This window comes from Cicer arietinum, chromosome 4 (genome assembly GCF_000331145.2).
Source record: "Cicer arietinum cultivar CDC Frontier isolate Library 1 chromosome 4, Cicar.CDCFrontier_v2.0, whole genome shotgun sequence".
Classification (NCBI taxonomy): domain Eukaryota; kingdom Viridiplantae; phylum Streptophyta; class Magnoliopsida; order Fabales; family Fabaceae; genus Cicer; species Cicer arietinum.
This window is the reverse complement of record NC_021163.2, coordinates 38,842,026-38,867,159: the sequence shown is the minus strand read 5'-3', so window position 1 is coordinate 38,867,159 and position 25,134 is coordinate 38,842,026. Positions and strand designations below refer to the sequence as shown.

Genomic DNA, 25,134 nt, shown 5'->3' with positions numbered 1-25,134 from the left:
AAATACATACAAATCGATTGGCACGTCGATTAACATCAAAATAGCTGAGTCACTGACTTGAACACAATCGATTGGCAAATTGATTGAAAGAACTTTTTGAAATCACAGTGAACTTTGAGCTTGTGGCCAAATCGATTCTGAGTATTTGTTAATCGATTATGAGACTTAATAAATCGATTACGAAATCGATTGGTGTGATTTTTACTTTGAACATAACACCTGCAATCGATTACGAAATCGATGCATATAAGTCTTAACATAATCACTGAAAAGAGTTTGTTTAAAGAATCGATTGGCTTATGTAGTTTCAAGATTCAAGAAAAACAAGACACGCGATAATCGATTGGCAAATCGATTAGACCTGTTTTATTACTTTAAGAAATCGATTGGCAAATCGATTTATTAAGATGTTTTTCAGAAACTATATAAACTATTTTCAATCTTTCTCTCATTAACAATCTGATAAACACTTTGAATATTCTTGATATACAAAAGAGCTCTCAACAACACATTGTTAACATACTGAGATTGCTTTTTCAGATCACAGCCAAAAAGATTATCAACAATCAAAGAGAGAGAGCTGGAAAAGTAATCTTGAGAGAAAAGACAATGTTCTCATGAACAATCCTTGAATATCCAGATTCGTGAGAAGTCACATTGATCAAGATTGAAGACTTCTTTTTGTTCTTGTTTTATTCAGTTTGTAATAATACTTTGAAAAGAAACGAAAGCGAGAAAGCCAGCTTGAAACTGGTGGCTATCTTCTTGGGTGAGAGGGCTTAACAAGAAGGAGTCGTACTTTGATTCTGTGTTAGACTGCTGAGTGTCTACAAGGATCAGAGGGTGATCAATAGGAAAGAGATCATTAGAGATAGATAGGTTTCGGGGATGAAACTTGACAATCTGTAATTGATTCTTTCTATTGGAGAAGAAAATCTGAAATCCGATTGGATTGTCAGGACTGGATGTAGGTTGTCTCGTTGACAACTGAACTAGGATAAATTCTTGGTGCAATCTTCTCTAACCCTTAACTCCTTTAATTTTCTATCTTGCAATATTTGTATGTGTGATTAATATTAGATGCATGTTAAACATATTCTGTGTTAGGTAATATTGTTTAAATTGGAAATTTAACTCGCATGCATCTTGGTTAATCTCTTATGCATCTACTTGTAATTGCTAATCTTGTATGCCGCAATTTAATTCCGCTGTGTGTATAAAATTGATTTAATTTCTTAAAGAACTGATACATTTCGATTATTTCGAGGTCATAATAATCAACAGGGTATAGTCAACAAGAAGATATTAATTACACTAAGATATTTGCTCTAGTGATCAAGTTAAAGGCAATATGTATCTTAATCTCCTATATTTCTTATAATAATGTCACTTTGTTTCAAATGGATGTTAAAAGTGAATTTTAAATGGTTACATTAATAAAGAAATATATGTAAATCAACCCTCAAGATTTGAAAACCTAGAGATTCCTAATCACGTCTTTAAGCTTAAGAAATCACTATATGGTCTAAGACATGCACTTAGAGTTTGGTATGATAGGTTAAGTAACTTCTTACTTCAAAACGGTTTTAGTAGATGTCAAGTTGACACCACTTTGTTTAGGAAATCAATAAAAAATGTTAATGATATTATATTTGGTTCTAATAATATCACTCTTTGTCAAAATTTTGCTAAGTTAATGTAACATGAATTTCAAATGAGTATGATAGGAGAACTAAAGTTATTATCATGAATTCAAATTCAACAAAGTAAGAATGGCATGTGCATTCATTATACCAAGAATACAAAAGAGTTTCTCAAAAAGTTTAAGATGAATAATTGCGAACTTATGACTACACAAAAAAATCCCACTTGCTCACTTGGTAAAGATAAATCAGGAAAAAAAGTTGACTAGAAAACATACATAGGAATGATAGGGTCACTTCTATATCTTATTGCTTCCATACCCGATATTTTATTTAATATGTGTGTGCCAAATTTCAAGCTGATCTAAGAAAATCTCACTTAACTGTTGTTAAGAGGAGCCTTAGATACTTGAAAGGTACTTCTAACATTGGTTTGTTCTATAAGTTGTCAACTAAGTATAGGTTAGTAGGATATTGTGATGCTGACTATGCTGGAGACAAACTTGAAAGAAAAAGCACCAGTGAAAACAACACTTTCCTAGGTGAAAATTTGATCTCATGGTCAAGCAAAAGAAAAAACACAATTGCAATGTCAACAACAGAAGCTTAATAAATTTCAGCAATATGATGCAACTCTCAACTACTATGGACGAAACATCAATTGGAGGACTACAAAATAATTGAGAGTAATATTCCCATATTTTGTGATAATACATATGCTATTTGTCTAACTAAGAATCCAATTCTACATTTTAGGACTAAACAGATAGAAATAAAACATCACTTTATTATGGACTACGCTCAAAAAGGTTTGTGAAGTATCCAATTTGTAGAAATGGAACATCAATGGGCTGACATATTCACTAAACCACTATTTGAAGAAAGATTTGAATTTATTAAGAAGAATTTGAACCTAGTATTTATATCTGATTAATGTTATGATCTATATTTGTTTGATGCTCTGATTGTTATATGCTCTAGTGTTAACTCATTAGTCAATTTCCATTCGAATTTCTATTCTTTTTGTCTAATGACAAAAAAGGGAGAAAGAGTTTTGAGAACAATTTAAACTGTTTGTTGCTTGAATGTTCGGGGGAGAAGAAGCTTGCATGTTTGGGGGAAGTATAACTACTCAAAGTTACGGGGAGCTCTGTGTTAAGGGGAGCCATGTCTGTTTGATTATTTGTATGCTTGTATATTTGCATGTTTATTTATTTGCATTTCTATTATGTTTGCATTTCTATTTGTTGTTTTACTTTATTTTTGTTTAAATAAATTATTATCATAAGTAATATTTTGTCATCATAAAAAATGGGGAGTTTGTTGGAACCTAATTGGTCTTAGGAACAACTCCTATGTGTGATTTTGATGTTAAAAAATATATTTTGTGAGAACAATTCAATGACTTCAATTAGTGTGCAAGAATTAGAACGGGATATTAGAAGAAGATATCAGAAGCAAGAAATAAGTAGAAAGATATTAGAAGATATTGTTGTTGGAACCAAGTAAGTTTTTCACTTATAGTTTTGATGTTAACAAAAGTATTTTATGAGAACAATAAATTTGGATTAATGACTTCATTAAGTATGCAAAAAATTGAAAGAAGAAAATTAGAGAAAGGTACCTTAGGAAGCGATTAGAGGAAAGTCACCAGAGGAAATGAAGATTACGTGTCTGCCTTTGAACCTATGCCTCTTAAAGTAACGTGCCTCTAAAGGTTATGAAGATTACCTCTGATATCTAGGTATGATGTTTGGGTAAGAAGATTGGGTCTGAAGACTACCTATGATAAATGACTCTGAAACTGAGTCTGAAGACTGAATTTGAAGCATGCCTCTAAAGCCCTTGCATGTCTCTAATGCGCACAAACTCAACATGCATTTAAAGAGTTCATATCAAGATATAAATAACTCTTAAGAGATTATTCAAACCATAAATTCAAAGCTCGCAATCCACTGATCAAAATAGTGTTACACACTCCAAATGCTACCTCTAATATGCAGTCTCTAATGTTGCAGTGACTCTGAAGTTTCAACAAAAACCTCTAATATTCATAAAACAATTAAATTTAGACAAACACAATTCAATTATCTCCCACATTTTCATCTTTGATCACCTTCAAATACAACAAAAACTTCAGTTTATATAGTTGACATGTATTTAGACAATTTCGAAAGAGCATAATTAGTAACCCCTTAATTTTTAAATAAGTTTTAAAAAAAGAATATAACTAATTTTTTAAATTTTATAAAGAGTTATATAAATTGTTTATTTTTTATTTATTTTTTTTATTTTTCAAAATTAAAACTTGATTATAATAAGAAACTTCTTTCTTGAATTACTAGAAAAATATATATTTTTAGACCGTCAATGCTTTATCTCAAAGTACTACAAAAATATATGCATATATTTTTGAGTTTTTCGTTGCTAATTATTGGAAACAACATCCCAACAACATTGTAAGTTTTAAAATAGTTTTTAGATGACTTGATTCATACTTAGTGTGTTCAGTGCTAAAAAGTTTTTTTATCAATGATTCTTAAAATTTAACCGTAACATAATAAAATTAAAATCGTATTTTAATTACAGTAATGCTATCAACACCCCTCAAATTGCTACTTACACCTCTCAAATTGCTACTTACACCCCTCAAATATTAAAAAAATATCAAAATGCCCAAATTACTCTTCCCTTTATTTCATCTTATTCATGACTCATCTTCTTTATTTCATCTTCTTCATAACTCATCTTCTTCCTCTTCATTCTATATTCAACACATTGTTCATCTTCTTCATATTCATCGTCAATTATCATATTCTTCAACCATCTTCATCAATCATCAATTATCATCAACCAAGTTTATCAAGTTACCATCATTGTTGTGAATCAAGTAAGTTATAATCAAGTAAGTTAAAAGTTCTTTTATCAATGATTCTTAAAATTTAACCGTAACATAATAAAATTAAAATCATATTTTAATTATTAAGATAAATCGTATAGTTAAACATATGTATTTTAGCCAATGTCAATATATATATATTTGAAATATGTCTAAATAGTAAATATCAACCCCGGAGTCTTTGCTTTTTACAAATTGCAATCTTATTTTATTATTACTATAATTTTTTGTAAAACAAAACATTAGCTTGAGATTTGTTTTATTATTTCGTATTTTATGAAATACAGATTTATTTCCCTAACATCTGTTATTTATTAGGACAGATTCCCTGTAATTCGTGAAATGGCATGATTTCAAGCGAGATCGTATTTTTTGGCTTGGATTTTGGACTCGTGTCATGCGCAACCCGATTGCATTTAAAGGGAAAAACCCTATTTTTTTAATATATTCTCATTCAAACGGAAACATTTCCTTCATCACGACTCACAACCTTCCTCTCTACCTCTCATGATTATGATCGAGGAGATAATGGAAATAATGGAAGAGCCGATGAGATTAATGAAGATGGGAGTGTTGATATATGGGGAATGATATGAATAGTTGGTGAGTTTGTGATTTCTACTAGGCTTTAAGTATTTACTTTCTTGCAAAAAGGATGTGTTTTGGTAAAATTAATTAATAGCTGATAGCTGTTAAATTAATTGAAGTGTTTGTTAAAATTAACAGTTTAATAAGTTTAAAATGTACAATGACATAAAAGAATATCTTTAATTAAAAAAAATTATCAATTAATATTTAAAATATTTTTAAAGTAGTAATTTAAAATTTATTTTTTTTATTAATTTAAAATTTATCAATCTGATATATTTTTTTATTTATTTATCTATTTTATTTATTTTAAATTAAGAAAATAAATAAAATAAATTATTTACTTTAAAATATTAATTATTTTAAATTTTAAATTATTTGTAAATAATTTAAAATTGTAGTAAATAAATTATTTAATAATTTAATATAGTTTTTTATTTATTTAGCCAGTATATTTATTTAAAATTATAATAAATAAATTATTTTAAATTATTTACTTTTAATTATTATTTATTAAAATCATATTAATTTACTTTATACAAATTATTTATAACTAAATTATTTATTTTAATTTTTCAAAATTATTTATTTTAATTCTAATAAATTATAAAAGGTTAAAAAGAATTTTAGTTACAATAGTACTGATAAAACTGAAAGCTATATGCTCATAAACTACTTGAATTAACTTACCAAAAAATACTATAAATTATAAATTTACAAATGACTGTTACCAAACAGAACTTATAGCTTATAAGCTATGAGCTTGTCTTTTGGCCTTAACAGATAGAGCCTAAGTTGTTTTATGTTTAAGCCTTGAGTAGTTTATTTTGTGGACTTGGTTGTTCTATTTTTTAATTAAGACTTGTGAAATTATCCACTATATGATTTATGTATTATTTTCAATTTGGTAGGATCTTACGATCTTAGGTTGCGATCATGTGTTTTACGATCTTGTTATCACCTCCCGATCCTACATTATTTATTTAGTAGGATCTTCTGATCTTAGCTGCAATTTGGTGTATCTTGCTTCCCCCTCTCGATCTTGACAACATTGATATTATTCCTCAAATTGCATCAGTTACTTTGTGATCACCCAGAAAACAGCAGCGAATGAAAAATATGTAGCATACCTCTGGAACTTCAGCATAATGTGAAAGGCCTTTCAAAAGAATTGGCATGTGCGCAGGATAAAGCCAATCAAAAAGGAACCCATATGTTCTTCGACTGTTAAAAAGCAATCAAAAGATACCAAAACAAATAAATGTTGTTAAGAACAGAGAGGAAGGCAAAAGCAAAAGCAATTTACAAGCATGGCCTCAGCAAATAAAACAGAGTTTCTATTAAATCATTTCTAACCTATTAGTTGCCATTGCTATTCCTCGAAGGTCACGCATCAACCCAATAAATGCATATTTCACAGCATCTGATTGGAATAATGCATCGGGTGTTGAATTCAATCTAACCAAAACCTAACATACAAAAACCACCAATCAGAATACAAAAATGATAAGCAGGGTAAGTCTGAACAATATTCAATAATAAAAATTATAAAATGACAGTGCTAAACAGTAAATTGCCTATATTTTGCTGGACATATTTCACATTTATAAACAAATTAGGAATACGGTGGTGGCACAACATGTATTGATTGTTTCAAAAGAAGCTAAAGAGGTCAAACCATTAAAACATGTCAATGAACAATCAATAAAAGGATTAAAAAGACAATACTTAAGTTGGAGAAGTTAAACATATTAGAAGTTATTCACAATGATCCATAGTTGAAGGGGTGCACTAGTGTATGTATTTTGATCTTTTATCACCAGTGTCTTGTGAGGTAAGTATACAATTTAAATTATATGCAAGGAAAACAGATGAACATCTTTTTTTTCAAAAGATTTCTACAGTTGGCTCAACTTCATAGAAAGGATGTGATTTAAAAGTAAAACTATATCTTCTAAATTTCAACATTGCACTTTCTCTTGAATTGTAACGGTAAACAAAAATTATCAACCTGTAGGAAAGGTTCCATTGAAGATTTGAATTTCAATTGGCTATCTTCCATGAACACCAACATACCAATAGTATAATAAAGTGTTGTTCTGCTGCGGAAACATTCCCAATTTTCTAAGAAAGGGAATTGTTCCCTCTGATAAGGAGGAAAAAAAGTTTCCCTTAGAACTTTGTGGATAAAAACAAGCATGCAAGAATAAATAAAACAAAAAATCAATTTCTCTTAGCCCTGTTACATTTTAACTGTGGTGTATGCAAAATACACAAACAACAGATTTCACTACTACCTTCTAGAAAACATGCACAATTCAAAACCTAAAATCCTGCTGTTAACATAAAACCAGAATTTCCTATTCGAGAAAATAATAGTGACAACATATTACAGGAATCTAATATATCATCTTCGTGATTCTTCTTCATTGATTCAACACATATGTGTATAGGCAAACATCTACGATGCCAACCATGTCTGCTCATAATTATATGCATGTGCACTATTAAAAGTAAGTTTCATGTATTTAAATTTTCAACATTACCATCTTTTGTTAATCATGTCTGATGTGGTATACAACAACAACAACAACAACAAACACCAAGCCTTATCCCTCTAGAAGGGATTGATCACATGGATTTGACAACGCCATAATTCCTTATTTGCATCAAGTTCAAATATAGACCGTTCAAATCTTAATTTCTCTTAATGCTTTACCTATATAGTCTTATTTTGTCACCTTATGATTGGGCTTTGGGTCTACTAAACCCTATGATTGGGCTTTGGGTCTACTAAACCCATAAAAACCGGCTAAAACCGGCTTGTAAGATAAAGACTTCAATGTGAGACTCTCAACACCCCTTCAAACTTAGAACTGAACATCTGAAACATGGATTCGTCCTCGGATGTATGTATTTCCTTTGGGGAAGAGTTTTACGGTTAGTGAGTTTTCTTGTTAATAACTGTGTAAGGAATTTGAATGGGGCGAGAAGGTTTACGAAACCATGAATAATATGGATATTGCCAAAACTGTAGAAAATTAAATAGGATATTCCAAATTTCACCCTTCTAGTTCTATCATTTACATATCTCGTATAGATTTACTAATTGTAAAACAACTCTAAAACTCAAATTATATCAATGTCATCCTTTTCATACCAAAGCCAACTAAGATCCATTTTTCAATTCCAAACTTTTAGCAAGTTAAACTACTAGAGTTACACTTGTATATGATTTAAAATTATGATGAAAATAATAATAAGAGTTAAATAATTTTTTATTTTCTATAAATTTTTAAAAATTTTTTTAGTTTTTGTAAAAAAAATTAAATTTTTAATTCCTACAAAATTATTCTACAAATTATTTTAGTTTTTGGTGAAACAAAACATCAAAGTTTTTATGACGTTGTAAACATATATACACAAAATCATTTAAAAATATATATTAATATTCTAACAGTGATTAAAAATGTTTGTATAATAATTTTGTAGAGAATATATAATACAATTTTTTTAGAGATTAAAAACAAAATATCAAAATTTTATAAAAGACTAAATACTTATTTAATCTTAATAATAATAAATATTATATATTAATGTTGTTTAGCAACCGAAATAAGTATATTCATTTGCTCATGATCATATAATCACATCTCAATAATTCCATTCAATTCGAGCGGAAAAAAACACACATTGATTCGGTGAAAAAAAACATGGGAATGAAATCATATTAGCCCGCCTAATCTATAGGGATAACAATAAAATCTGCATAGATGAGTAACTATTTAAATTCGTCTTGATTTAAGTAGAAAAAGTCTTCTTGAATATGTAGGTGTAATTTTGTTTCAAAATTAGAATTTAAGGGTGAAGATGAATTTGAAGTGTTGATATTCACTCTGAACTCAAACCCGTCCCACAACTAATATTATTGTCATTTTTAAATTTTATATACATGTACATATTAAATATATTAAATATTTTTTAAATATTAAAAATTATATTCTTCTCTCTATAGAAAATATAAATTTAATATTTATTTTATTTTATTATTGTATAATAATAATTTTATTATATTAATTATATAATTTTTAAATTTATTATTTTATATATATGAATTGGTGTAGGTGCTGACGGAGAAATCTAAACCACAGCGTAGACGGAGATGAAGATTTTTTCAGAAAATAGGGTTTGATGTCCTTTTTGTTTTGATATTTCTCGGTATAAATAATCGTTACAACATTTATATCTAATAATTACAAATTAAGAGGATCAAATCAAATCCTGATTTGTCTAACTAATTTTAGGAAAACTGATAAATATAATTATAAATTATTATTTATTTCCTGATTCACATCCCCCCTCAAATTGATGCGGCTGGTCAAGAAGCATCAATTTGCTAACTAGAAACTGATGGTGCGGGCGAGGAACAGCTTTGGTAAGAATGTCTGCAACTTGAAACTGAGTATTGATGTGAGGGATGGATATAATCTGATTATCATAGGCCTCACGGATAGAGTGACAATCTACTTCAATATGTTTGGTGCGCTCATGAAAAACAGGATTTGCAACAATTTGAATAGCACTTGTATTGTCGGCATAGAGAGACGTCGGCTCTGTTTGAGGGAATCCAAGTTCAGCCAAAAGACCATGAAGCCAAATTATCTCAGAACAAGTAGTAGACATAGCACGATACTCTGATTCTGTAGAGGATTTAGAGACTCTTGCTTGTTTCTTACTTTTCCATGATATCAGTGAAGAACCGAGAAACATGCACCAACCGGTGACTGATCGCCGAGTGTCGGGACACCCTGCCCAATCAGCATCACTATAGGCAATCAATTTGGGAATTGTGCCAACGGGAAAAAAGAGACCTCGTTGAGAGGTACCTAGCAAATAGCGAATTATGCGACGAACTGCTACCAAGTGAAGGTGGCGAGGAGAGTGCATGAACTGACTTACTTGTTGAACAGCAAATGATATGTCAGGGCGAGTAATTGTCAAATAATTAAGACTACCCACAAGTTGTCGATACAATAAGGGATCCGACAATAGATCACCCTCATCGCGGTGATATTTCACATTAACCTCAAGAGGAGTATCTACCGGATTAGCTGATTGTAGGCCCGCCATAGAAATAAGGTCCGTCGCATACTTATGTTGATGAAGAAATATACCCTTTGAGGTAGAATGAACCTCAAGGCCAAGGAAATACTACAAGTTTCCAAGATCTTTCATATGAAATGCAGTTTGCAATTGATGTGTAAGTTCTTGGATAGATGCCTGGTCAGATCCAGTAATAACCATATCATCAACATAAAGGAGGAGTAGAACAATGCCTGTAGATGTGCGATGAATAAATAAAGAGGAGTCATGTTGACTCTGAATGAAGGAGAAACCAAGTAAAGTGGAACGAAATTTCTCATACCATACTCTAGGTGCTTGTTTCAAACCATATAAAGAGCGTTTGAGCTTGCACACACCATGAGATGAAGAAAATAGACCTTGAGGAGGAGTCATATAAATATCTTCAGTGAGATCACCGTGAAGAAATGCATTCTTCACATCCATTTGATAAAGAGTCCACCCATTAGAAGCAGCTATAGAGAGTACAGTGCGAATAGTTGTCATTTTGGCTACCGGTGCAAATGTCTCATCATAATCAATTTGATATTCCTGTTTGTTTCCTAAGGCAACCAATCGAGCCTTGTACCGATTCAAGGACCCATCAAAATTCAATTTAATAGAATACACCCATTTACAGCCTATGGGTTTGATATGAGGAGGACAAGAGACAATATCCCATGTGAAATTCTCTTGAAGAGCCTGAAGTTCCTCATTCATTGCTTTTATCCAGCGCACATCTTTAACAGCCTGTGAGTAACAAGTAGGAATAGATATGCTAGAGAGAGATGTAGACAAAGAAGCATGTGAGGAATTATACCTGTTTGGTGAATATCTATCGGGTGCGCGAGACGCTCTGCTAGAACGTCGTGGTGCAACCGCAACAGGATCAGGTGGCGGATCAGGGCCGAGAAGGGGGTTATAACCTGTTGTTTGTGTTTTCTAACATATACATTTCCTGGTTTAAAACGTTCTATAGATTAAGGCATAGTAGAAAAATTGGGAAGAATAGCAATATCATTCATGGCATGAGAAAGACAGTGAAACATAAATTGATTATCAAAAAATGTTACGTTCCTAGAAATGCGAAAGCGCTGGTTAGAAACATCATAACACACAAAACCCTTATGAGAGTTACTATACCCCATAAATGCGCATTGAGCAGATTGCGCTCCAAGTTTATGTCTTTCAAATAGAGGTAGGTGAACAAAACACACATATCCAAAAGTATGTAAATCACTATAATCAGGCTGAATTTTAAAAGACGAAAAAAAGGGGAGTCAAGATCAATAACTGTAGAAGGAAGACGATTGATCAGGAAGACAACCATGGAAAGAGCCTCCACCCAAAATCGAGATGGTACAGAAGCTTGAAGAAGTAAGGTGCGCGTTACATCAAGCAAATGACGATTCTTACGTTCTGCCAGTCCATTTTGTTGGGGGGTATTTGGACATGATCGTTGAGACAAAATACCTTTTTGCTGAAGATACTCCTGAAACTCATGAGACATATACTCACCACCAGAGTCAGAGCGAAAAATTTTAACACTTGTTTGAAATTGAGTTTCAACATATGTTAGAAATTTCTTAAACATAGAAAACACTTCAGATTTGAACCGAAGAAAATATATCCAAGTAAAACGACTGTAATCATCAATAAATGTGACAAAATATTTATAGTGAGCATGAGAAGTTACAGGAGACAGTCCCCATACATCACTATGAATCATCTCAAAACACGTGGAAGCACGATGAGCACTAGACGGAAAAGGAAGTGTTTTACTTTTAGCCAATTTGCAAACAGAACATGGCACAGAGGCATTAGAAACAACATTTTTATTTCCCAATAAACCAGTTTTAACTAAATGAGACAACACATTAGAGTTTGGATGACCCAATTTTCTATGCCAATCCTCATAAGAATTCAAAACACTATTACAAGCAAGAGATAAATGATTGAAAATAAATTGAAGTGGAAACAATCTTCCCACTTTAGGCCCCTTCGCGATCACCTTCCCCGACACCTGCTCCTGCACAAGACAACCATCACGAGAAAAATTAACATTACAATTGTTGTCCACCAATTGTCCAACAGACAATAAATTGGAAGCAAGTCCAGGTGATACAAGCACATCCCGAAAATCAGAGTTGATATCACCAACATTAGTGATAGAAATAGTATTACCATCAGCAATTTGAATTTTCTGATTACCATGATAAGAATGTAAATTGTGCAAGAATTTAGAAGAACCCGTCATGTGATTGGATGCACCAGAATCAAGAAACCATGGATTCGAAACATTAGAAGACTTACCCTGAATTCCCAAGGCTGAAAGAGCAGAGGCGCGTGGGACAATCAGAGATAATATGACCGTGCTTCTTGCAATAATTACAAAATTTCATATTACAACTACGAGCGACATGTCCAAACTGTTTACACGAGAAACATTGGACTTGTCGCATATCATGACCTTTACCTCAGCTTTGAGCAGCATATGCAACAGGTTCAGAAGTGACAACATAATGAGACATGGTTCCTTGAGTAAAGAGACGTTGTTCCTCTCGGAGAAGTTCACCAACATATGTATCCAAAGAAGGAACAGGATTTCTGTTCAGCAAAGCACCTCTAACAACCTCAAATTCTGGACGAAGTTTCATGAGAAATTGATCCCGCTTGCTAGTGTCGTACACAGCTTGGACATCCGCGAGAGAAGTCTTGGGAACCGCAGCAAATAGAATAGCAGAGTGTTCTGTCCATAAATTCAAAAATTCAGAATAATATTCTTGAATTGACAAATTACCTTGTTTGTAGTTGGCTAACTCTAGCTCCAAATGAAAACGTTGACCGTATTGTCTTGGTTATAGATATGCTTCAAATAGTTCCACATTTCTTGAGCAGTTGAAAAAGAGCGCAAATTATTGATCATATGAGGATCAATAGTATTGAGAATCCAAGAAATAATCTGAGCATCTTTGATTTCCCACGCATCTAAGGCAGTTTTCTCTATCGGTGCCTTCGAAACCCCATCAAGGTGACTCCATAATCCTTTTCCTTTAACATACATTTTGAATTGAAATTCCCAAGCAGCGTAATTCTTGCCAGTAAAACGGACACAAAAGTTGTCTCTTTCTTTTTCAGAAGTCATGCTATTGTACGTAAAAAAAATAATGATTTTTTTTTAGGTAATGTGCAAAAAAAATTAATTAAAAAATAGATCCAGACTAAATTGCAAAAGCTCCGTAAACAAGCAGCAGCAAAGAAACAAGGCAGCAATACAGAAACAGAGCAGGAGCAGCAGTACAGAAACAGAGCAGGAGCAGCAACACAAAAACAGAGCAGGAGCAGCAACGCAGAAACGAGTAAGACGCTCACGATGACAATCGACCAAGCAGTAGCAACGAGTAACACGCTCCAGCAAGGACAACCCAAAAAAGAATCAAGAATCACGATCTCAACCGCAGCAGAGAGTAACACACGAAACCAATAGTCGGACAAGGATCTATGAACAACAACGATGAGGATACGCTAGAGGGACTGGGAGACAAACAAGAACCAAGAGCAGCAAAGACGAGTGCGAGATTTCGAGAGCGACTTAGTGGTGTGTCGCTGAATAAACCCCACGATAAACTAGAATCTCACAGGTTTGATCGAACCTGCTGATACCATGTCAGAAAATAGGGTTTGATGCCCTTTTTGCTTTGATATTTCTCGGTATAAATAATCGTTACAACATTTATATCTAATAATTACAAATTAAGAGGATCAAATCAAATCCTGATTTGTCTAACTAATTTTAGGAAAACTGATAAATATAATTATAAATTATTATTTATTTCCTAATTCACAGATTTAAATTTCACATCCGATAAGAAATGAGGGCGGTGTAGCACTATTTACAATCTTTCAATTGACTATTTACGAACAGTATATTATAAAGAAACGAGGGTCATATCTAAGCAGAGAACAAACCACAAACTTACTCTAGAGAATAGCTCAGGAAACTCAGAGATGAGTCCATCTGTATTAAGAGCAGAAGGTGAGGTAACCGACTCTCCAAAAGTGACAATGTTGAAATAAAATGTAGCCAAGTTGTCAATAGCAGAGGCACACTACATAAACAAAAGGAAATTTAGAGCATGAAAGTAAACAAATGGCATAACATCATTAAATAAGTTGTGCTTAGTTTCTTTGTTGATGAGCATGTACAAAGAGACATGCACATCAGGAATTAGAAGTCGTATTGATGTTGTCATTATAATAGAGTAAAATTATCATACAAGAAATACTTCTTCAATCTTCATTTTCAGCCCATGTAATGTCTGTAGAACAATATACTGGTGCTGGATTAACAAATAAATCATTTCAAGCTTCCAGGAAAGTAACTATTAGGGCTTACACCAAAAATCAACCGAGAACTCACGTGTCAATCACGATATCGGTAATGATGCAGTGTATGCTGAATCGTGTGGAAAACAATGAGTTGAGAGCACAGAAGTTTAAATCAAACCTTAGTAGTGATGAAAATCAACAAAATATGAAGATGGTTGCATCCAACACGGCCACTGAAGTCGCTCTATCAAAAACAGATACATGCATTTCATCACAATCATGTGAAATTGCCAATGTGAATCAAAATCATGAAGCTACTGTTTCAAAGACAGATTTTGCTGAAGTAACAAACTTTGCCTCTGTAGAAGATTGTTGCAATAAAAGTGAGAAATGACTGTATGAAGCCAAAAAATTGAAACACTGAAAAAAGTGGTGCTGCCAGCGGCATTTGCCGCCGCCAGCAGCAGTAGTGAAGCACAAAGACAGATCACAAAATCAAAACCTGCTCTGATACCATGTCAAGAATTAGAATAAAATTATATTTATTGACACTTAAATATATTGGTAATACATCAGATATATTTATACTAGATTACTAAACAACCAAATCATATGATTACTCATATATAACAAAATTCCTACTAGTACTCCTATATAACGGAATCCCTATTAGTACTCATATATAACTAAATCCCTACTAGTACTCCTATATAACTGAATCCTTATACTTGAGGGATATTAAACAGAAACATATTTTGACAATTATGATTACTATTAGAATTTGATTTAGATGTTAGATTTTGGTATTTTTCTATTTTTTGTGTATGTTTCTATTTTTTTAGTATTTTTGTATACTGTTTGTATTTTATGTTTAGTTTATATACTGTTTTAAGTATGATTACCCTTTTAATTTTGTGTATTTTTCTATTTTTTTAGTATTTTTGTATACGGTTTGCATTTTATGTTTAGTTTCTATACTGTTTTTTGGCCTTCACAATAGCGGTCATCCCGCTATCCGCGATCCTGATATCCCATTTTTAGGGTTCGGCGCTCCTCGCCGCTATCTGAGACTGACAACATTGGTAGAAAACCGTGTCAACATTTTTTCATGGTTTCATTTTTTTGATACTTAGTCAACATTGTTTAATGAAATGATTAAATAAAATAACAATAATTTAATTCCCCTTCCCCATACCTCCCTTACCCCATCATCTTCCACCCAAAACAAAACCCATAATAGGATACTGAGTCAATTGAAAAGTTGTTGCTCCTCGCGGATTGGGCAAAAACACAACACACGCATCATAAATTTAGACATAGGGAGGATGAGGATGAATGTTAAGAAGAGAAACAAGTAGCAATTCATGAGGATGAATCTCTATTTGCATTTAAATCAAAGCGGTTGTTGCTATATAGAGACAGCGAAATATTTTTCTCTTTTTCTATCACACACACTATATATATACACACATGAAAGCAATGGGAACAAAACAAGAACTTCCCAAATACTTATATCTACGAGCTTCCAATTTCACCATTATGATCAACAACTCTTTGATTGGCTACTTGCTCTCCTTTCCTGGGTTTTGGTTTGGATAAAGATGACAGGGTAGGGTGATGAAGGGAATGGGAACAAAATACCTAAATGATCTTTGTTTCATTTAACTATTTTATAAAAAAGATATCGACTCAGATCATTACAAAATGCTAACTCAATTTTTCACATCATCATTTTTGCATGAATAAATGTCATCATGGACGTGGAGGAATCTAAAATCATAAGGATAGAATCTACAAAAAAAACATTTTGCAGATACTAAAATCAGATTGGCCCCATATTTCAGGGACCAATAATGGTGCTACTAACCCAATAAAGATGGGCTCTCCTAGACTAGGATTGCATTACATTTCAATTCAATTAAATAAATAGAATAGGAATGGGAACGGGAACGGGAATGGGAAGTTACATGCAAGAAGTTATTAAGTTAGAAGTTTGTGCTTGGGAGAGACTGGCTCTCAAACTCCTATCAGTTTGTGTTGTAATTGTTCTCTCATTGATCATCAATAATTATCAACCCTTTGATTTTATCTTACCAGCTCTAACACATATATATTGTCAATGAAATTGGCAGTTTTCATAATCATTAATTGTGCAGATTTGATGATATTTGTATGTAATTACTCTTATGATTAATTAGTTCAACTATAGATTAGTCGTTATAGCAAGATTTAAGTCTACATATCATTATGTATCAACGTTATTTAAAGGAGAATTCTCCAATGAAAATGACACATATTTTACGAATCAAAAATTGAGTTTAACATGGTATCAAACTAGGTTGCGATCCAAATCAAATTCCTCTATTTTTTTGCGACCAAATCTTGAGTTCCTCTGTTTTTTTTCTCTTGAAAACAGTACCTTGCCAACGTTGATCATAGTTTCCTTATTATTTCTGCTCTATATTTTCTTGAAAACTTAGTTCCTCGCTGACGCTAATCATGGTTGTTGTTTATGAGTTCCCTGTTTACCTTTGTCATTTCCTAAGTTCTCTGCATTTGTTTCCCTCGCCATCATGTTTACCGACAAGCATGATATCCTTTTTGTCCGTCATAATGGAAAGAACTATTCCACATGGGCGTTTCAACTCCATATTTTTGTCAAAGGAAAAGAGCTTTGGGGTCATGTCAATGGAACCGATTATGCTCCTGAGAAGATGCAGAAGGATACCCAAATAGGGTTGTTGTAACACCCCGTTTTTCAAAGCGAGGGTATATTTTTTTTTTCGAAAAGTAATTAAAAACGAACAAAGAAATAAATCAGGAAATGCTTTTGGATAAATAATTGAGTCATTATAAATTACGCAGCGGAAAAGTTTCTTCAATTATAAATCCAAAACATTTTTACATAACATCAAATGGTACATGGAACCCATCCAAAGATGATATCAAACTGATAATATTTGTATAAGTACAGTTTTTCAAAACTAAAATACTTCAAACCAAAAAGAATGACCCCTAGTCCCTATACATCATCCTAATCTGATCATCCTACCAAAAAGCTATACACCCTGAGTAATCTCCACGCGCCCCGTGAGATCCTCCTAACGTAACAGCAGTCAAGCGTTCCCATCTCCATCCCTGTCCGTAGGGTACGAACCGGTAGGGCCGTCCTGACTCTCATCTGAGGGCAAATCCCAGATTTCCACAATAGTGTAAAGGGTCACCAACCAGAAAATAACAGTTAACACATAGCAATTAAGTTTTTGAATGCTCAAAACAACTTTTTAACTAAGCATGCACCTTAACAGGATTTTCAATATGCGAAAAGTTCATATAGTACATTGCCAATGAAAATGAAGGTAAAATGCAGTTCTCGATCTCCTAATTAACACATGATAAAACAAGACATGGGTAGATTCATGAGCAATTAATCATACAACTAAGAATGAGGATTTTCACTGAGCCAATCGATTGGGCAATCGATTGGGGTGAAGATTTTTAATGAAAATAGAATCTTGGGCTGAATCAATCGATTTGGCAATCGATTGACAGGATAACGGAGCCCCTGACTTAATACCAATCGATTTCCAAATCGATTTCCTGAAGGTTTTTAGTGAAATTTTGAACTCTGGCTTGATTCAATCGATTGGGCAATCGATTGACAGGATAGCTGAGCCCCTGACTTAATGGCCAATCGATTGGGCAATCGATTTCGAAAGGGATTTTCAAAAAAACTGATTACAAAATCGATTGGCTAATCGATTTTGTTCATTTGGCCAAGCCCCTGACTTAATACCAATCGATTGGGAAATCGATTTCCCTGATCATTTTTCCAAAAATTCATGAATTAACCTAAGTCATTCCTAATCAAGTTCACAACTTAACACTTAGCAATTTCTACGCGATTACCACGGCAATTGGGATCTCGATAACCATCTTACTTACACACAATAATCAACACATAACACTTAGCATTTTCAACGCAATTAACACGATAAATCAAATTCAAATCACTCAATCATAAAACTCAATCAAACACGACTCGTGTGCCAAGCACCCTAATGCAATGCGTATATGCCAAAATGCATGGACTCGGAATTCCAAACCAAAACCCTCCTCGAAGGGCCGTAAATCATAATTGTACCGCCTATCGCAGGCCAAAGTACCAATTACCGAGGTGCCACCTATCACGGGTCAGCACGATTTACTAAAATGCGTAAATCATAAACGTACCACCTATCACGGGTCAGTACAGTTTACCGAGGTGTCACCTATCACGGGTCAACACGATTTACTAAAAGAAAAAGCGGGAATCGTAAACGTACCGCCTATCACAGACCAGTACTGTTTACCTAGGTGCCACCTATCACGGGTCAGCACAATTCACCAAAAATGTAAATCGTAAATGTACCACCTATCACGGGTCAGTACAGTTTACCAAGGTGTCACCTATCACGGGTCAACACGATTTACTAAATAGTAACTCGTAAACGTACCACCTATCACGGGTCAGTACAGTTTACCAAGGTGTCACCTATCACGGGTCAACACGAATTACTAAATAGTAAATCGTAAACGTACAACCTATCACGGGTCAGTACAGTTTACCAAGGTGTCACCTATCACGGGTCGACACAATTTACCAAATGAAATGCATGAGCATACACAGACTCCATTCACAACAATCGTTAAGCAAATGCAGATATTAAAAGATTCCCCATTTTTAATACCCATTTAACTTAAACGACTTTCAAACAACATTAATTAAATAAGTCATTAAGAGATTCCCCGTTCTTAATACCGATTTAACTTAATGATTTTCAAAACAAAACGTTAAGCAAACAGTCATATTAAGAGATTCCCCATTCTTAATATACTTTTGACTTAAACGATTTTCTCGCAAAACATTCAGTAAACGAGTCATTAAGAGATTCCCCATTCTTAATACTCATTTACCGAAACGATTTTCAAAAACGATAGTTAAGTAACCGAGACATTAAGAGATTCCCCATTCTCAACGCCCAGTTAACTTAAACATTTTCCTCAAATACACATTAAGTAAACCGAGGTATTAAAAGATTCCCCATTTTTAATACTCGTTTAACTCTAATGGTTTTCAAATTCCACAGAAACAAATTCAAACATACTTTCACATTCAAACCATAATTCACAACAACCACACCAATTAACAAACATCAAGTACGAACACACCAAATACAACGAACACAAATCACGCAACATAACACCCAGATACATCAAATTTCATTTACCACGAAACATTCATCACTATAAACAAAACCTAACTCTAAGGTTTTTACCCATAACGCACTAGTTTCGTTTTTCCCCAAATCGATACATTTAACCCTAACAAATTCCTTCCCACACAACTACAGATAAGTCCCTAATGCAAGCTAGAAGTTTGGAAGGAGCCCTTACCTCAACGTTAGCTTTAACGCGCGTTTCCGGTACCGCGAGTAATTCCGGTAAAATCTCCGCTCGCAACGCCGCTTCCAAATTAGTTCACTAGCACCGTAGCGTGGTGGTGAGCAACTTTCCCTTCTATCTCTTCGAGAAATGAGGTTTGGATCTAGGAGAAACGGAGGGGTTTGTGTTTGGATCTCAAAACCGTTTTTCTTCGTTTTTGAATCAAAGAGGAAGAGTGGAGTTACGAAAACCTTGATCTAACTCTCACCCCACCTTGGGTCACTAGCTTTGAAGAAAGAAAGCGACGAAAATGAAAACGGGAGAAAGGAGGAAATTTTGGTTTCTTGCGAGGTTCAGAGGAAGGAGATGGAAAATTGAGATTTTCCTTCCTTTCTATTTCTTTCCTTTGTTTTTCCTTTCTTCCTTTTTCCTTCCTTCCTTTATATACTATTTTCTTTTCCTTTTCCTTCCTTCTAGTTTTCCTTTCTTTTTCCCTCCAAACAAACATATATAAATATAATAATATAACTTAACAAATATCTCAAAATCTAGATATTTATTAAATTACCGTTTCACCCGAAACGCCTTAAATTAACCGTAAGGTATTTACCGCAGTTAAATTCAATTTATTTATCGACGAGAAATTCTAATTGGCGTCGAAATATCTTTTTGATTATAAAACTCCAAAATATTATTAACTTTGGCTTAAAAGCCTCCGAGCCAAAATCCAAAATATACCAAAAATACATAAAAGGGTACTTTAAAATTATGGGTCTTACAGTTGTTGTCCTTACCACTGTTGTAGTCTCCAAATAGAAATTGCTAATGGAAACAGTTTTCCTATTCCAGAAATTGGTGATATTTCTTCATCTTTCACCAACGTTTATGTTTTCCTCGGTCTCCCTAGTAATCTTATTTCAGTTGGTCAATTAGTTGTAAATGATTGTAGAGTTGAATTCTCAAAATTTAGTTGTTGTGCAAAATCAACAATCAGGGAAGATGATCGCGATGAGGCCTAAAGTTGGATGTCTTTTTCCTCTTTATTCATTGTTGTCCACATGTTCTTTTATGCCTTTTATTTCTTGTAATTCTGCAACTGTTGATTTTCAAACATGGCATAAGGTCTTGGTTACCCAAACTCAAATGTACTTCATGACTTGATGAATTTCCAATTCTTGGCAGCAAAAATTCCCTATCTCTTAGTGTTATTCAATTTGATTGCATTTCTTGTAAATTTGGTAAAAATAAAATTCTACCATTTCCACTTCATCAAACAAATGTGAATCAACCTTTTGACATGTTTCCACTTTACCTAATAATGTTTGCAAACTAGAATGTTCTTTGTATGGGTTAAAACAGGCACCAACAGTGTGATTTGAGAACTTTAGAACAACACTTTTTGGCTTTTCATTCATCCAAAGCAGCTACGATCCATCTCTATTTACACAACGAACATCAAAAGGAATTGTGATACTCCTTGTTTATGTGGATGACATTGTCATCACCAGTTCAGATCAAGAGGCAATCAATACAATCCAACAATTGTTGCATTCCATTTTCCACATGAAAGATCTTGGGCAGTCGTCTAATTCATCTAGCTAGTCTTACTAATGCCGCTACTGTTGACACTCCCATGGAAGTTAATGTCAAGTTAAGACGGGATGAAGGTGAACTCTATACAAATCCCACTTTATATCGGAAGTTGGTTGGCAATCTTATCTATCTTACCATTACAAGAGCCGATATCTTTTTGGTTGTCCACACGGTCAATAGGTTCAAGCAAAATCTAAGACATTTACATTTTTCAGATGTACACCGAAACATCAAATACCTATTGGGTACTCCTAGTCGCGGTCTCTTATTCCCTAATGGTACAGCAATACAACTTCAAGTTTATATTGATGTTGATTAGGTTGGTTGCCCAGACACAAGAATATATATCAGTGCATGTTTTTAGGTGATGTCTCTATCTCTTGTAAGTGCGAGAAACAAGATTTTGTATCTAAATCCTCTACCGAAGCAAAATACCGGTCCATGTCTGCAGCACGCTCAGTGATTATTTGATTGCGCAGCCTTCTTTCAGAACTTGGTTTTTCACAAACAAACCAACTCCATTGCATGTTGATAACACAAGTGCCATACAAATTGCAAAAATCCAGTATACCATGAAAGAACGAAGAACATAGAAGTCAATGTCATTCAATTAGGAAAGCTTATGACCGAAAAGTTATTACTCTGCCTCATGTCTCAACATCGATTCAGTTGGTTGATGTCCTCACCAAATCTTTGACACCTCAACGACATAATTTTCTAATCAGCAAATTGATGCTTATAGACTCACCAGCATAATCATTAATTGTGCAGATTTTATGATATTTATACTTTGTAATTATTCTCATAATTAATTAGTCCAGTTGTAGATTAGCCGTTATAGCAAGATTTAACGCTACATATCATTTTGTATCAACATTATTTAAAGAAAAATTCTCTAATGGAAATGACACTTTATACCAATCAGAAATTATGAGTTTAACATATATATATATAGGAGGAATATATATATATATATGGTTAAATATGTTTAGTCCTATAAAATTTCAAAATTTTATTTTTAGTCACTATATAATTTTTCTTCAACTTTAAGTCTCCACAATTTTTACTATAGCCGGTTCTAGTCTTGCTGCTAAGTCAAGTCATGTATGTTTCGAATTTTTTAGTGACCATTTGCATACATGTTTAGAAAATTACAAACATCTTCCTCTCAAAAAGTGTATCTTCCTCTCGAAGAAAAAAATTTTCGAGACTAGACAAAATTTTGAAATTTTATAGTGACTAAACATATTAAATGACATTTTTAATTATTTCCTTCTGTATTATTTCCCTTTTATATGGACATATTTCGCAGCTACTATTCCATTTTATCAGTCAATCCAATAAAATCACTTATATACAGATTAATTCAGTGAATATTATTCAGAAAAACCTGTTCCTTTCAACTAGATATATAACAAGTGCCTGTGTCTTTGTATAACCTGCTACAAATGATAAGTCTTTTGTTGAATCATTAATACTGACACAAACCTGATTTATCTCGGAAACAAGCTGATTCAATATCTTCAAACTTATAGCATAATGATATTGTGCCTGCCAAAAGCATTGACTATGTGAGAATAAAATTGAATGCAATTTAGAAGTTTAATATTAATACAAATAGAGAATATTGAAATAAAGATGGGAAAACCAATCAAAAGAAAGCAAAACATAACAAAAAAATGTAGAATACAAAAAATACAAAATCCTAAACCACCATATGCCAGAAACAAAGCAGAAACTAGGGAATATATGCCCAGGATTCAACAAATTTCCTAATTGGCGACAGTTGGTAGAACTTCCTTCAGTCAACCATGAACTCTAGGGTTATTTATGCCGCCTAACGAGGTGGGGTAGCATTGCAAGAAAACAAAACCACACTTCCAAAATAAACTAAGCACATCTTGGCCCAATACCTAATGAACTAAATGAGTATAAAAAATATGTAGAGAATGTTTTACTGTATGAAATCCAATGTTTGGGTTTTTGGGAAAATATCTGTTATAAATGGCAGATATGAAGTAAATGAGTATAAAAACTGTTGAATATAAAGAGTATTGAGAGACATATTGTGAATAACCCGTGTGTTTCAACTACATAGCGGAATCTCTTTATATAGACACAGGGTATTAAATAACCCTAATTTACAATAATGCTAACGGGCCAGAATACTTACATACTTACAGCCCATATATATATTATTTACATTCTAATATAGTATTTAACACTCCCCTTCAAGCTGAAGCATATAAATCAAATGCACCTAGCTTGTTACATATATAACTAATTCTAGGACCTCGCAATGACTTTGTAAACACATCTGCTAACTGATCATTAGATTTGACAAAGCTGGTGATGATGTCACCTGATTCAATCTTTTCTCTAAGAAAATGGCAGTCAATCTCAATATGCTTGGTCCTCTCATGAAAAACAGGATTCGAGGCAATGTGCAATGCAGCTTGATTAATAAGGTAGCACGCCGTTAAGACTGCATCCCCCCAAAAACGAAATGGAACATTGCCACGGAGAAGCAAGGTTCGTGTGGTTTCAATGAGATGCCGATTTTTGCGTTCGGCTACCCCGTTTTGTTGAGGTGTATGAGGACATGAGGTTTGGTGTAAAATATCGTTGGAAGCCATAAAATTTTGAAATTGATGAGACAAATATTCTCGAGCATTATCACTTCTTAAGGTACGAATGGAAACTCCAAATTGAGTTTTAATTTCTTTATAAAATTGCTCAAAGATGGAAACAATTCAGTTCTATTTTTCATTAAAAATAACCACGTACAACGAGAATAATCATCAATAAAGGTAACAAAATACTTAGACTCTAAAGTAGACACAGTACGAGAGGGACCCCAAACATCAGAGTGAACTAAAGCAAAAGGAGAGGATACTGTTTTATTGACTCGATCGGGAAAGTTACTACGGGTGTGTTTTCCTAACTGACATGACTCACAATGTAAAGTAGATAACTTAGACAAACTAGGCACCAGTTTTTGTAGTTTGGTAAGACTTGGGTGTCCTAGCTGAGCATGGATAGTATGTGGGGACTCTGTGGCAGAGCCGTCTTGGATGTTTGTAGAAAGGTAATAGAGGCCTTGTGACTCACATCCGACGCCAATCGTCCGTCCCGAATTCCGGTCCTGCAAGGTAACATTATCATTAGTGAACGTAATAATACAGTTATGAGATCGAGTCAATCGACTAACTGAAAGTAAATTAAAGGGGCATCCAGGTACATAGAGAACAGATGCAACTGAGATAGAAGGGAGAATGTGAACAGTGCCAACTCCTTGAGACCGGGTTTGAGTACCATTGGCAGAAGTTATAGTAGGTAAAAAACCAGATGTAGAAAGTGATGAAAAGAGACCTTTATTACCAGTAACATGATCAGACGCACCAGAATCAAGAACCCAAGGGCCGAGAGAAGATGAATGAGAGAGGTAAACAAATGAGTTACCAGTGTGTGCAACCGAAGTAGGAGAACTAGAGTTTGGATGACTCTGAACCCATCGGAGAAAATCTTCATAGTTTG

At 33.5% G+C, this 25,134-nt stretch overlaps 2 protein-coding genes and 1 long non-coding RNA gene across 3 annotated transcripts in view; all 3 read right to left on the bottom strand.

Annotated features, from left to right (window-relative positions):
• Nucleotides 1–6,036: 6,036 nt before the first annotated feature.
• On the bottom strand, nt 6,037–7,262 carry LOC113784867 (uncharacterized). Its single transcript, XM_027331115.2, has 3 exons — nt 7,142–7,262; nt 6,487–6,599; nt 6,037–6,354 (listed from the first exon to the last, which is right to left on the bottom strand). The coding sequence occupies exons 1-3, from the start codon at nt 7,202–7,204 to the stop codon at nt 6,195–6,197; spliced, it is 336 nt and encodes a 111-aa protein (XP_027186916.1). The 5' UTR covers nt 7,205–7,262; the 3' UTR covers nt 6,037–6,194.
• A 2,200-nt stretch (nt 7,263–9,462) lies between these two features.
• Nucleotides 9,463–10,260, bottom strand: LOC140920057 (secreted RxLR effector protein 161-like). Its single transcript, XM_073367371.1, has 2 exons — nt 9,714–10,260; nt 9,463–9,653 (listed from the first exon to the last, which is right to left on the bottom strand). The coding sequence occupies exons 1-2, from the start codon at nt 10,258–10,260 to the stop codon at nt 9,463–9,465; spliced, it is 738 nt and encodes a 245-aa protein (XP_073223472.1).
• Nucleotides 10,261–22,910: 12,650 nt separating this feature from the next.
• LOC140919936 (uncharacterized) overlaps nt 22,911–25,134 on the bottom strand; it is a 12,125-nt gene continuing 9,901 nt past the window's right edge. The window contains exon 4 of the long non-coding RNA XR_012162630.1: nt 22,911–23,148. This is a non-coding gene — a long non-coding RNA (uncharacterized lncRNA). The remainder of the gene's footprint in view (nt 23,149–25,134) is intronic.

Excerpts from the sequence above, each read along its gene's own strand:
- LOC113784867 (XM_027331115.2), bottom strand. The coding sequence starts at position 7,204 with ATGTTGGTGTTCATGGAAGATAGCCAATTGAAATTCAAATCTTCAATG. Across the intron at positions 6,600-7,141 it reads CAATGGAACCTTTCCTACAG|GTTTTGGTTAGATTGAATTC; the intron begins GTTGATAATTTT and ends TTTGTATGTTAG. Across the intron at positions 6,355-6,486 it reads ATAGCAATGGCAACTAATAG|TCGAAGAACATATGGGTTCC; the intron begins GTTAGAAATGAT and ends GCTTTTTAACAG.
- LOC140920057 (XM_073367371.1), bottom strand. The coding sequence starts at position 10,260 with ATGGCGGGCCTACAATCAGCTAATCCGGTAGATACTCCTCTTGAGGTT. Across the intron at positions 9,654-9,713 it reads TCTCTATGCCGACAATACAA|ATTGTCACTCTATCCGTGAG; the intron begins GTGCTATTCAAA and ends ATATTGAAGTAG.